The 14,552-nt window shown below is 39.8% G+C and overlaps 2 protein-coding genes across 2 annotated transcripts; both read left to right on the forward strand.

Moving 5' to 3' along the window:
* The first annotated feature begins 5,445 nt into the window (after positions 1-5,445).
* LOC129587566 (beta-1 adrenergic receptor-like) lies at positions 5,446-7,747 on the forward strand. The gene is made up of 2 exons (XM_055481368.1): positions 5,446-6,916; positions 7,235-7,747. The coding sequence occupies exons 1-2, from the start codon at positions 6,032-6,034 to the stop codon at positions 7,487-7,489; spliced, it is 1,140 nt and encodes a 379-aa protein (XP_055337343.1). The 5' UTR covers positions 5,446-6,031; the 3' UTR covers positions 7,490-7,747.
* Positions 7,748-8,737: 990 nt separating this feature from the next.
* Positions 8,738-12,175, forward strand: LOC129587567 (gamma-interferon-inducible lysosomal thiol reductase-like). The gene is made up of 6 exons (XM_055481369.1): positions 8,738-9,209; positions 9,751-9,825; positions 10,038-10,169; positions 10,609-10,755; positions 11,388-11,456; positions 11,965-12,175. The coding sequence occupies exons 1-6, from the start codon at positions 8,982-8,984 to the stop codon at positions 11,998-12,000; spliced, it is 687 nt and encodes a 228-aa protein (XP_055337344.1). The 5' UTR covers positions 8,738-8,981; the 3' UTR covers positions 12,001-12,175.
* The last annotated feature ends 2,377 nt before the right edge of the window (positions 12,176-14,552 follow it).

Consider the following 14,552-nt stretch of genomic DNA (forward strand, 5'->3'; position numbering starts at 1 on the left):
CAGGTTCGCCGTGGAAAAGGCAAAAGATAAACCCGATTTCGCAAATGGAAAAACAGCAGAACTGCGCAGCAGGCGGTAAGAATAACGATGACTTTACGATGAGTTGAGTTTGCCGTGTATGGCAAATGAGGCAAAATGAACATTGCAGTCAGAAGCACCATCCACTAAGGCGATTTTGCGCGATCTCAAATACAGATCTCCCCAGATTATAACAATGATATAATTATCTCTTATTAAGAACACAAAAATGAAGCGGCTAGTTTGGCTTTGGCCACAGATAAAAAATATCTGGTAATGTGAAATAAACATGCACGTAATAAATCCTTGAGGATCCAGCAAACAGGTCAAAAACTGTATGTAAACAATATCTCACATATCAGCAGGTACTACTGTACTAACGGTAAGCATCAGCTACAGTAGGTTAGCTTCGAAAGCTCCATAATGTTAATAAAATTAATGCCCTATGATTGTTGTAGCTGCAAAGAAGGTACTTCTACATCTGCCAGTGTTAGTGTCGCCAGTACCAGCGCCGTTAATTAAATGCTGTAAGGACATAAGGGCATTACTTACTTTCCAAATTTGTAGTGAGATTTCGCATCGACTCGACCAGGCAACAATGGCTATACGTACAATGTACGACAAAAAGAGGTTGAACCGATCAGTCGGTCCGCGGTTCAAAATAACCTCGCAACGACACGCCACCACTAAAACTTGGACGCTTACTCACTACTTTCAGAGTTCAGACGCTCGCGCTCCGTGAATATCAAGTGCAGCTATACTAGTTGCATATCAAAAGGTGTAGAAAAAAATTTTAATCTTTTTGATACTAAACCTGTGGCTGTTTATGGCGAACAACACAAATTCTAGCCATTTTGTTTTCCCATAGACTTAAGCATTGATGGCAAGCCAAACGGTTATGCGATTGCGCACAGTTCCTATGCTGTGCCTACGAGAAAGCAAAATGGCTAGAATTTGTGCTGTTCGCCATAAACAGCCACAGGTTTAGTATCAAAAAGTTTAAAATTTTTTTCTACACCTTTTGATATGCAACTAGTATAGCTGCACTTTGATATTCACGGAGCGCGAGCGTCTAAAAGTAGTGAGTAAGCGTCCAAGTTTTAGTGGTGGCGTGTCGTTGCGAGGTTATTTCAAACCGCGGACCGACTGATCGGTTCAACCTCTTTTTGTCGTACATTGTACATGTGTGTTATGTGAACTACACCGGGAGTCGAAGTTCTTCACCAGAACAAAATCATTCATGGCGATTTGAAACCAGCAAATATTCTTGTGGATATTCGCGACAAAGGTCATCATGTCCTGCGTATTGCTGATCTCGACGACATTCTTCAAAGGCATCACAGTGATACCAGTCCATATGACATTTCCATTCTGCACGGCACCGTTCTTCATATGTCACCCGAAATGCTGATCAAGTTTGTCAAGGTGTCAGACGACAGTGTCCAGTCTGTTGGTCGCAAGACCGACATCTGGAGTTTGGGGTGTATTACGCTGGAATTGGCCAATTGTGGTGCGGGCATGACGGAAAGTTGCTGTATAAGAAACGCACAAAAGAATGCGCCCGTTTACGCGTTATCGACAATCTGTACAAAGCAGCCAAATCCTGCATAACACAGTCCGCATTCATAGAAGGCTGCTCACAATGCTTTTCTGTTAATCACATCCGATATTTGCATGGTTCTCTGGAAAGAACTGGCGCAAAATTAAGCCAAACGGTATCCTTATCTTTCACTATTTTAATTTTGGCATACACCGCTCATTTGTTTGAACCGGCGTCGAACGATCTGATTGGTATTAAATTACCGTCAAGACCACCCAGTACGAAACTTTTACGTTCGCTATTCGTGTCGATAATAAACTACTTTTCCAAGTGGACGACCGATTATTCGAACTGCTAGAAAAAATTAAAACAATTTCCTGGGGATATGGGAAAAAAGCGTGGCAGAACTATTTTCATCTGCGACATCGTTTTTAAACTACCATCAGTCTGCGGTAACTAGGCAGTAAACTATATTTCTGGGATTGCTTTCTTTCCCGCTGGCCGCTGCAAGCTGTGAATATTTCAGACGGCAGCGTAGCAAGAATTCCGTAGTTGCCTTTGGATCGCCGATCGGTCCAGCAGTAGGTCGGTCCAAAAGGTCAATACTAAATGAACCTTTAAAACTACGCTTTTTGTTAGGTTTTCATTTCCTTTGATATGCCGTTACGGTAACAAGATAGTTTGTTGTGGTACGAGCCCCCATCGATGGGTTTATTGCTTTGACGTCCGGAGACCAACGAATTATGGGAAGCTTTAGCAAATATGCCGCACTGCAGGAACAACTATGCCGTTATCGTGTTGGGATTTCAAATTTACGTTCTTGGCGGAAAAATCGTGGCTGAGAATGATTCTTCTTACACGTTCACACGATCGTATGGAAACACTCGTTTAGGAAAACCTTGGTGACCTTTTGCAACCAAGGTTCAGTCATGGAGTGTGCCTGATGGACAACCGCATTTTCGTATACATATGCGCTTCGAATTTGTCACAGACCATACTGTAGACGTACGAGTATGCGATGTCGAACTAAATATGGTAGGTGGTCTACTTGCGAGTGCGCACATCATTACTTCCACGCTATCCCGTGCACGGGCTACTCATGCAGTGTGCATACCAGTGCATTGGCCTGTTAATCAGAGGACTTCGTTTCGTAAGGGCAACAGGATAGCTAACAGTCGACAGGACCATTTTCAGCGGCCCTATTTTGTATTTACAGTATTATATGAAAAATACTGCTACTTAAACGGTTGTGTTCCATTGCTCTATTTTTATATTAGATGTCTATAACGTGTATATAATTTACTGAATGTCAATAAACAAATTTATTTTAGAATTTATTTTTATTTTTAGTTTTCTGGTTTTTATCAGTTAAACACCCACGGAGATTCCTTCATAAATTAGGCATTTATCTGACTTAGTCAGATAAGAATAGAAGCAACTAATGTGATGTCCCTTATACAATCCAGTTAAAGCGATCCGGTGTATCGTTGACCGTCTCCGCAGGTCATCTCAAGATGACACTCGTGATCTGCACTGCATTTTGCCCACTGTTTCAGACCACTGGCCACGCCCAGTTTCTGAGTGTAGCACCAGGGATCTCCGGTCTGCATTTTGTTCCAGCTGGCGTATGCCCAGCACCAGTTCTTGTAACATCCACAAGTGCCCAGTCCGGCGCAAGCTGTTGCATCCCCTTCCCGTGCTAAAACTTAAACAAAAATCAATAAAAATAATATTTCGCCCCCTGGTACACAATACAATTAGCAAATTATCTGAAATTAGACATGGCGTCCGCCTTAAATACAGGTGAGTACTTACGAAAGGTTATCATTGCGATCATAATTGACAAGCAGACATAGACTTTGAAAGCCATTGTAAAATCTGTGACAGGTAATTAGCAGTTCACAAAAAATTAGCTATTAGAGCTTGTAAAATCTTGTAAAAGGTGTAATGAAACTATGCGCTCAAGGTTGGTTGTATATTTAACCCGCTTGTAGCTGGTTATTTTATATGCCGTTATGCCGGATATGGTAAGGTGCATCACAGAGCTGCAGTCATTCCGGGATAAAGTAAAAAACTGCTCATGTTGCAAATTAAAAACGCAAATGCAAGTTATGCGCAAATGCAATTACGCATAAAAAATTTTACTGAAGGAAATCCTTGCAAATTTAATCCGTGTTTACACAAAAATTCGATCGAGTCTCTTTGGCCGCGCGTACATCAAGTAACGGGAAAAAAACTACCGCAGTTACTACAAGTACATATTACAGTACTCGTGTCTAACTGCAAGAGTTGTTGCCTATCCCGCTGTGTCATAGCGCATCACCAATTTTTTACGGTTTTTGATGCTTCCTTCTTTCTACTTTGCGTGCGTTGTAGGAAAGAAGCGATGTCCACAGCTTTTTTACGTCCTTTCCTGCCTGTTCCCTCAAACAAGAAACAAGCAGTCACCTGCTGTGTAGACTTTTCTTTTGTAGACTTTGTGTCAGCTTAACACACCTACCTTGTTTTAACATTTACGAATACATCATGTACTGAACGCGATTGTTGTTCGAAGCAGACATGCTTAAGGAAGATTTTTGCATAATCCCTTTAACTGTTTTAAGCGTATTCAATGTTTATGCATTACTCCTTAGTCCTGAGCACCACTAATCGGGTAGATGTAGTCTTTAATGCAAATTGGTTGGTATAAACTTTAAGGAATGCAGTCCGTCGCTGCGATCGACCGCTACTATAGTCGTATGATCGGCAAAGATATTCCAGTGATCGTATTTCCGTTCTGTACGGATCTTTATAATTGATACCTAGAGGTGAGGTTTAACTTTTGCAGGATTTCCGTTGTGGAATAGCTAACCTTGGAGGATTTCCGCTGTGGAACAGCTACAGATATACTGCGCTAGGCCTCGACTTGTATTAATTTTTGAGAAAATTGTATTGGCTCGGTGCAGCTGGTATAACTGATGTGATTGCTTTTTATTTTTTAATACAAAAATGGTTAGAAAATATCACATTTTATACTATACGTACTAAGCGAAATCAAGAACTGTAATTTGTTAAGCGCTAGGCCTGGCTCCCACCCCGGCTCCGTCAAAATTACGAGGTACTCGTAGTATTACAAAACAAATAGCACAAACGGTAATTACACACATTACTGCATTATAATATTCTCATCCTCGGTTTCATATGGATCCAGCACGATCGGCAGCAGACAGCATAATAACGCAGCATAAAACATGGTGTCTAGCATTGCGTGTACTGCACAGTGTGAATTACAATTTTCCGACTAAATCACTTATTGGTAACACATTTTGGTGGGGGTGTAAAATTGCGCGGTTGATTTAATTCAGCTGTTAAGCTGTTTAGTATATAGATATTGCTCCACTTGTCGATGTAAGTTTGACAGATCACGCGACCGGTATTTTCTCGTGTCACAGCTGCAAGTTGTTCATATTGCACTAACTAATGATTCCAATACGATTTATGCATACGTATGCCCAAACCCTATCTCTCTCAAGGAGTAGAGTACGGGATGAATGGCCTTGCAATCTGTTTTTCTTGAACAAGGCAGTGCATAAACACTGTTCTACGGTAGTGCCAGATACAGGCGCGTTTTTAGATTAAACGTGCCCACTGCCCACATACGGACTGATATCTTATTTATTAGTGGTTCAAGTAAAGAACCACTGCCAGCGGCACTTGCAAAGTACAAACAAAATTCATCGATTTTTTCGCAATCGTGTTACCCCATTACGTACTGTACATACCGCACACATAAAATACAATACAGCACTTACTGGTGTTACAATGCGCGCTGAATTGCCGGGTGCGCCCACATTCTCCGATCTGTTATTTTAACCAACAACCCCGGTATACCGGTACAACGACTGCCTTAATTGTTTAGATCTGGCTGCGGGCCCGTAATTTCTTCCCGGGTCAGCAATTACTCCACGGATCCCTGTCGACTGTCAACCATATGGTAGGAGGTACCGTTAGTGCCGTGGGCCCTTATATAGTGATAGTAGTTTCTGGGAATGTGTTTCCCATTAAACCGGGAGGAGACAGATGTAACATGATTTATTTGCGGGATATAGCACATCAGCCTATCCGCGTACCTACCATATTTCTTAGTCACCGGTATGGTGCGCTAATTGCTGACATATAATTTTCTATAGTTGTCATATCCGGCTTATCTAACTGGTTGGTTGTTATTGAAATGTCGACGTCTCTCTTGTGTTAGGTCCTTATTTTCAATGATGCGCGCGCTCTTTGTTGCGGTACTGCACATATTGCTGTGACCATGGAATATTCGGTGTAGTAATCTGAAAGAGAAACTATTCGAAATTTTTTAAAATGATAATAATGCTTCATCGCGGCACCCACCAAAATTGTTAAGCACATCTTGATTGACGCATTATATCTGCGCGTCAACGGCAGTTAACCTTTGTGTTTTACTATAATATATCAAATACCTGGAAGATGTCCAACCCGAACATAACCGCTGCATTTCCGTGGTCAAACCGGACCGTTGTGTCGCCCACCGCCCTAACCTTTTGGTTCAGTACAACGATGACCATTTGTCTCTTCGGCACCGTCTCCATCATTCTCCTAATCACCGTCATCATATCGAAAAAGGCCCTGCGCAACGGTGCCGGTATGCTCATCTTTTACCTCCTGTGCCTTGAGCTCTTTCAGTGCTCCTTTATGACACCCCTTAAAACCATCACTTCCTTCGTCATCCATCAGGGCATCGCGCTGCCGCTGATCCACTGTCCCACATTGCAGTTCTTTTACATTGTCACCCTGCAAACCCGGCATTGGACGGAACTGTTCTTAGCCGTTAATCGTTTTGTGGCCACCATTTTCCCTTATCAGTACAAAGCATGGACCGGTCACCGGGTCATCTATTCCATGATAGTGCTCAGTGTACTGATACCGGCGTTGTGTAACCTGCCGTTCTACGCCACGGATAATCCCCTCTTCGCCAAAGTCCCACCGGTCGGCAATTGTGGGATTCGTCAGAGTGCGACACAGTATTACCAGATCGCCAGTGTCATTGGAACGTATATTCCCCTCTTGTTGATGGGGATTATCTATGTGACGTTGTTTGTGACCATTAGCTGCCGGCAGAAGTGTCTGAAGAAGAGGCGCTCTGAGTGCCACGTGGACTCCTTGACGGCGCAGCGGAGGGTGAAGAGGCGCTTGGCGGTGGCGAAGATCTTGTTCATGGCCTACTTATGGTATCTTGTGTGTTTCCTGCCCATCCCGCTCATCGGGACCTTCAAACGGACGCTGTATTCCAAGTATTCGTATATTGTATTGTGGCTCGTTACCGGAGTTGTATGCGGTACTGTTGCGACGCCGGTAAACAAAATAATTTATTAAGCACACGCTTATTGGAACATTGTTTTATTACAGTACTGTGGTGAATAAGTTGAACACTGATTTTTGGATAAATCTTTGTTGAAAAAATTTTCTGATTAATTATGACCTACGGTTGTAAAAAAATTGCGGACAGTAACATTAACAGCTGCGGAATGCATACCTCGCACAAAAATCAATAATTATTGTGATTGCCATATTGTGATTATTATTGTGATTGTGATTATTGTGATTGATTGTGACTAAATGTTGCAGTTACATTAATTGTAAGCGCCATTATATTTATCAATTTGCTTGCAGATATTTTGCTCGGCAATGGATAGCGATTATCGAAACGGGATCCGTAAATTACTGTGTACAAGTAAACTCCTTTCGGTAGTTGCCGGTATTACGGAGAAAAAGAGTTCGAACGACAAGTCCTGCAGCTGCAGTCATGGCATCGAAACCAGCACGCAGGAGCGGCTGTATGTTTTTCTTGGCTCATGGGAAAGCCAATTAGCCAGCGAACTAACAACGATTGCCACTGGTCCCCTGAGTTTTACACGAGGAAAATAATTCACTTGAATAAATGTTGTTGGCTCTGTCACCAACTTTTACCATGGCTGTAGAAGGAAAGGTCATGCATATTTTTTATATGATTTCGTGTGAGATCGGGAGGCCTAAAAAGTATGCCATTGTTACGTCAATTACCGTCTGCAGACGAATTATAACCAGAGTCAGAGCTATTTTTGTTATTAAATGCAATGATATAAACGTTTGAGCTTTTGTAGCACGCAAATTGCAGTGTTTTCATCGGGATGCTCGACAATGGTGCAACCAACCCGCTATTTTATCCTTATACGTACATAAGTGCCTTAAAGTGGATTATCGATGCTAGTGACGTATTTGGCAATGAATATTTAAGCTGTAGTAGTTGACAGTTTAATGACGCTCAATCAGTCTCAATGTCGGAATGAACATACCGGAAACTTAACGATTTCCAATAGGTTGTCTGGATAAAGGCAAACAAAGCCCACTACTGCGACGGCAGTAGCTACGAGTAGTCTGCGCAGAAACCGAAACCTTAAAATTGTCTAATATTATTTATATACTGTTTAAACAGCAATGGTTTCTGTAATCCCGAAACGGTTTCCCAGGAATACCAGAATGCCCATGAAAGCCGCACGTGATACCTCGTTCGATTTAACATCGCTTGACCACTGATCAATGCACATTATTTTATAATAAGAAAATCGATGTCGGTAGCATTATCAAGTTATGCCATGGGTGATTACAGTTCAGTTTTATTGCTGATTGCATGTTTACATGTAAATTCATTAGCATCAAATTGCACGCATACGAGCACGTTTCGTAAATTGTACTAAAAATACTAACTGGAGCATTGTAACATGTTATTTGACCGTTAATTTTATTAGACAGCAAATACCTTGCACCGTAATTACTTATTTTATCGTCCACAATTAGTAACCCCAAAAACAACAAGTTAAGATGTACTGAATCGTTGATTAACGAGATGCATATATATACTTCCTGCTTCATGTCACAATAACGCTAACCTTCTAGGAACAACAGCTTCCTGTATTCGTTCAAATTCTCTGTGCTCCAGATGATTACTTTAATCATCCAAGAGTTCTTACAGCGTCCGGCTAACTTTGACCTTTGAACATTAATGCTATTCCCATTTACTGTTGATTGGACGAATCGTATTTCCACATACGTGTGCATAAATATTGCCAGAGCTGGCAGCGGTAAACAGCATTATCAGATGTTGTCTTTAGATAATTAACTCATCTAATATGGCACCGAACGTTCACCTGCTGTGGCTGGTTCTAAGCTCGAAACAGGCACATCTGGTAACAGTGTACAATACATATTTAGGTTTTAGTGTACAATACTTCAGTAGTCGCCATTGATAACTACTGCATGCTTGTTGCATTTAGCATTGATGGTAATTTTTAATTGCCTGCTGAGCAGTGCTTAACGTTGTATATCGAAATCTTTTTGTGTTAGGAAAAGCTTTTTGACTTTGTTAGTATAAACACCTATAATGTGGAGCAGAATAGGATTTCTAGGAATTCTTGCTTATTTCCATGTCGGAGCGGGATTACTCCTAAAGAACCGCGCCGTCAACGATGCTCCACTGGTGATTGTTGATGTCTATTACGAAGCTTTGTGCCCGGATAGTGTGGATTTTATCGTTAAACAGCTGTACCCGACCATGCAGTCGATCGGCCACATAGCCAATGTTTCCCTAATTCCTTACGGATTTGCCACGGTATTTAGACGTTGACTTCCGGTGAAACGGGATGGTTTAATCCGTCCCGGAACTACGTCTTGCTGTCTTAGATCTTTATTGCTACTACGAATCTGGGGTGTGCTTACATACTTATATGCAATCACGAAGCAAAAACTGTGATTGTATAACCGTTGATTATCCGCAAAATTAATATCCCAGAGTGCACATTTAACTTTGATCGAGTTAATTTAAATAATGCGTGAGAGACATTACCGAAACGTTTTACTGTTATAACAATAATGATGTAAACATTTAAACAGTAATTACACAAAATATTAATGCGTAAAACAGTTCGAGATCAAAATGGATCTCATTACTAATAGGTATATATGTCCCAGATTGTATGCATAGATTCACATTTGTGCGGTAATTACCTATACAAAACACAGTCTGTATTTATGCGTAAAACAATTCGATATCCCATTCAGTCTCTTTATAATATGTTTAGTTCATTTTTATAAAGGTTGCAGAATGCTGTAAGAATAATAATAATGGTTGTTCGTATTATCGATGCATGCAGGAAACATTCGTCGACGGACAATGGGTATTCAAATGTCAGCATGGTCCAAAGGAATGTAAAGCAAACATCATTCAGGTATTGTATAGTTATGTTCCCGGTAATTCAATATTACACAAATATTGTTCAGCCAAATTTTATGAACAACGTAACAACATCTACATATTTTTTGATTCTGCATCGATTACCGGCTGACCTTCATCGCATTGATTGGGGGGGATATTGTATCCATATAGAATTCTTTTGCTGCCGAAACATAATACGTATTCTAGCTGTTTGTTATGCTTCAGTCTTGTGCCATCCATTTTCTCGATCCAGGACCCGGAAGTTATTTGCATCGTGTAAAGGACACTGTTCCAAAGGAAATTGAATTTGTTAATTGTATGGAAAGCTCGGAGGATCCGTCGACAGCTGGTCCGAAGGTAGCGCTGACATTGTGTATTTAAGAATTAAATTTCCATTTTACTATCGATTTCTCCATTTAAAAATGCATGACTTTGTCTCTCTTATTGGATTAACACAATCCAGCAGAAAGTTTGTGATTGCTATCTTTCGGAGTTTGGGTACTTAACTGTTTTATGGTACCCTTTGAAAAACGGACTACCAGAGTGCAGATACGACGTACATTTTGGACGTTTTCTCTCGTATTCATAGAAATCTTTTTACAGCTCAACACGTTCTTTTGACAACTCAACATGTTTACAACTCAAAATTATTAATTTTTTTATAAAAAAAAAACAACAGAATAGTATGAATCCGGCCTGCTTTCTGGAAATTTTACACAGTATGCAAGTATTTACCAAGATGCATGGATTTTCGTTACAGCTGTACAGCTTAACAATTAATTCTAATTGTTTTTAGTGCGCCAAGAAACAGCGAATCAAATATGGGCCTATATCCGCCTGTGCCAAGGGATCAGAAGGCAATTATCTCCAACATATTATGGCACAAAAAACCGAAGCGCTAAATCCTCAACCAGGCTTCATTCCTTGGATCAATTTTAACGGGGTGACTATAATCTACTGTACAGTAATATGTATATAAACCAATAATAGTTTTATAATATCATAAATGCAGTCTGTATGTAATATGCAAATATCATACTGTGTGAGTGTGAACTGTGAACATAACTAGCAAAATTTACCGACTTGTATACTTAAGAAACAAATCAAATGGTTTCAAAACAAAAGCGCAATTTGTGTAGCGTATAATATTATCAGTTCTGGAAGTCACATACTACACTGTATTGAATTTGAATTTATTTGCACGTTTGCCACTGTGCAGTTTAAAGAATAACTAGTACTGTAACAATATTCCACCTTGACAATGCTATCTAGGTGCACGTCTAGGCGGTTGAATCATTCAAGTTTATTTCATCCGTATAATTATAATGAAAGCGCAGACTCGTTGCAATACCCCAAAATATCGTTTAAAATTGACCTTAACCATGCTTGTTCCTGTAATCGTATCTGTATGACGTGTAGCAGTCATTGGTGCAGTTTCTTTTTTAAAATGATGTTTACAGTGTTACACTTTCCTATTATATCTATATGCATGTATTTCAGTTTACGAGTAACTACATGATAGAATGATAATATGATAATATTATACATTTCAAATACTTTGTGTGTACAATATAGGCTCATACCGAAGCGAATCAAGACCGAGCACTGCAGGATCTGACTGGACTGGTGTGCGATCTGTACACGGTGAGCTTTTTACCTATGTAAAAGAGTAATATTTTTTACAAAATATTACAGTAATAATTGTAAACCTGTACGCCCAAGAACATGTACAGGAACTTTATTTGCAATTTTATTTATAATCATTTAGTGTCATTAATTTGTCCTAGTCATTTATTTATATCGGCAGCTGTATGTATTGTCTCGTTATCTTTTAAGCGCATAGGACTAGAAATTTTGCACATCGGCTCCCTTCAGTCCCTTGTTGATTATCGCAGTACTGTAACTGTAAATACCTAAGTATCTGCCCGTACATCTTACTTAGTTTAAAAAAGTAAAAACATCGTTGGTTATCTACTCGTAAGTGGTAGTGTCTGCAACTAATGGTAAGGATATATAAATATACGAGTATATATATCTATACATTTCGTACCACATGTGCCACAGTAAGTTTTATGTACCACGTAATATTAAACTCGAACTTTTTAACTTAAAGCTCTGCTCAATCTCGCCGACTGAATAAATTGTATTTCAGGGGGAGAAGCCAAGCCAATGCAAAAAAGAAATATAAAAGATCAGACATGCATGTGCTTATCCGACAAATCACGTTTTTACTGATATGCGGTTATTACTGTTCGTACCGAACTAACCACGGCACTTCCATTACACTCATTGATTTGTAAGAAACAAAAAAATCCCGTAATTTGTCTCCTTCATCGCGCATTAAATTCTTCATTTTTGAGTGATACTTGTACATGACTGTATCTGCGCGCAGTGCAGTACTTCTGTTAGTGATGTGCCCATCGCGTGCGAACACATTCTATTACAGTGCATTTGTATATACGAGGGTTACTCGGAAAGTAATGATAATCAGTATCAGTTAATAATCATAAAATTATGCACTGATTTTTTAAAAACTGTAGCATTCATAACTAGATCATAGGGCAATGGCCGTGGCCATACCGCCTAAGGTTGGCGGCTAGCAAGGCTCTGAACATGGCTGGGTAGCGCTGATTTTTCACTGATCACTGAAAGCGTTGCCTTAATTACTGGCCAGTTTTCATGATATTATTTTGAAAAATTGATTTGCAGAGAGAAGTGTAGAATTTTTCATGCTGTATTGCCTGTTCTGTCGCCTTAATAAGGACCATTCTTTGCTGATGTTGCCAGTTGGTTCCAGCGAACTCCCACCGAGCACTCCGTTTTGACAACGGTGCTCAAATTTTGGAATATTTTTTGAGTTTCCACTTTCGAAAAGTAATCATAGTCAAAACCCTGATCGAGAAGGATCCTTTTCCGACCCCGAAGCAATAGCAGAGGGTCTAATCATTATGGAAGGAAAGGTGTCGAGAGTGTGCTGCAGCTGCTTACTGATAACGCAGAAGAAAATGGTTTCTGGCACGGTATCATCCGTGTGGTGCAATATCGCGAAAATCCACAGATAAGCACCCCGTCCCTGATTTATTTTTTTCTCGGCCTGGAGTAAAATTATCGTTCCACATTATTTTTCTTAGTTTACCTTAGTCCTTTATCTGTTCCAAATATTTCCTGGCTTGAAAAAATTGTTGCGGGGCAAAAAGTTTGAAATTATGAATAACTGGAAGAAAATATCAGTACACCGATCTCTAAGATACCGCCTAATTTCTTTTCGAAAACGTTTGATGAGTGGCTGTTTAGCTGTTTGCGTTGTATAGAGATTAAGGGACATTGTTTTGAGAAAATACGAGGAAAGCGCTGATGCAATAAAAATCGTGCGATAGTTATCATTACTTTCCGAGTAACCCTCGTACCTTTGACCTTGATAACAGTTTCTCGTGCCTTGCCTTCGAAGATTTTGATGCAACTGTGCCTTGAAATAATTTTAGTTGGTTGTAACTTGTCTAAACTGCACAACCATTCATAATTATATCAGCCACCAAAAATGTAATTGCAGGCATTTAAAGACTGTAAATCTAAACATAAGCCTTAACGATGGAAACACGAGCTGCAAAGCACTAATAATCAGCTTTACAACAATATCCATACAGGAGAGAAAATTGCTCACATGATTACCGACACACATGCTGAGAACACGTATATATTCGGGAGATAATTACGTATGCAGGCATTTTAATGAATTCTTTTCGTAAATGGATACGATGCGCGATAAGGTCGACTGGCAGTGGCTAAAACACCGCCTGATCATGAAAAGGATGACTCGTACACTATGGCACAGTAGCAGCTCGGTATGATCACTATCTGTCCACTTTAAATTGCATCCTCCAAGTTTACCTTTCCATGTTCCGGTGCTCATACATTTCAAGTGCTATATCCTATGTGCCTGTCTATTTATCAGCCGTAGATTTTCGTTATGGTATTTTGCTTGCTTAAGGCGATAATTTTTACTGCGCCTGACGACTACTGTTTCCGTCTGACTCAAATGCTCTTTTATGCCCACTTCTATGCTTGATGGCACGGTCATACGGCACATAACGCCGGCTTTACTGAAGTACTTCTACATTAAAATCACCAATAAAACTTTCATCTGTTGAAAAACACAAAAAATAATTAATTGACGTTGGTCAATTACATTGATACTTAAAAATTAGCAACTGATTTTATATTATGAATATGAGCATTTTACAAATCTGCGCTAACAATATATAGCATAAATACATGTTTTTTTAATCAGGCCATCTCTAAACCATTTTGTTGATTATTACATGTATGCGTTGCCGCATCGAAGCTACATTAAATAATAAACCATAATATTTTTTCATCGCACATTAAAAACCTTTTAAACTGCAAAAGTAGCATAATTATATTATAGTAAATTATTAGTGCGGACTGCGGGTAAACGTTTAAAGTACAGCGTAGCTGTTACATGCTTTTGCGCGACAGTAAGCGTTATGTAACTGCAAACTCATCTCTGGGCCTATGATCGTTATACAAAGTAACAACAATTTTCGTTCATTAATAAATGTTCTGCATGCGATAGTATAAAACTCTGAATGACAAAGAACATTTGGGCATGAAGAAAAAACATCAGGAACAAACCATAGAACAAATCTTTCGCGATATATGAATGCCGACATTTACAAGCGGTAATGACTTCCTCCCGGCACTTTTGGCTGTGGTTCAGCG

This window comes from Paramacrobiotus metropolitanus, unplaced genomic scaffold (assembly GCF_019649055.1).
Source record: "Paramacrobiotus metropolitanus isolate TYO unplaced genomic scaffold, Prichtersi_v1.0 Parri_scaffold0000025, whole genome shotgun sequence".
In the NCBI taxonomy this organism is placed as follows: Eukaryota; Metazoa; Tardigrada; class Eutardigrada; order Parachela; family Macrobiotidae; genus Paramacrobiotus; species Paramacrobiotus metropolitanus.

Coding starts and splice junctions, on each gene's coding strand:
- LOC129587566 (XM_055481368.1), top strand. CDS start 6,032: ATGTCCAACCCGAACATAACCGCTGCATTTCCGTGGTCAAACCGGACC. Junction 6,917..7,234: donor GCGGTACTGTTGCGACGCCG/GTAAACAAAATA, acceptor ATTTGCTTGCAG/ATATTTTGCTCGGCAATGGA.
- LOC129587567 (XM_055481369.1), top strand. CDS start 8,982: ATGTGGAGCAGAATAGGATTTCTAGGAATTCTTGCTTATTTCCATGTC. Junction 10,756..11,387: donor CTTGGATCAATTTTAACGGG/GTGACTATAATC, acceptor TGTACAATATAG/GCTCATACCGAAGCGAATCA. Junction 11,457..11,964: donor TGGTGTGCGATCTGTACACG/GTGAGCTTTTTA, acceptor ATTGTATTTCAG/GGGGAGAAGCCAAGCCAATG.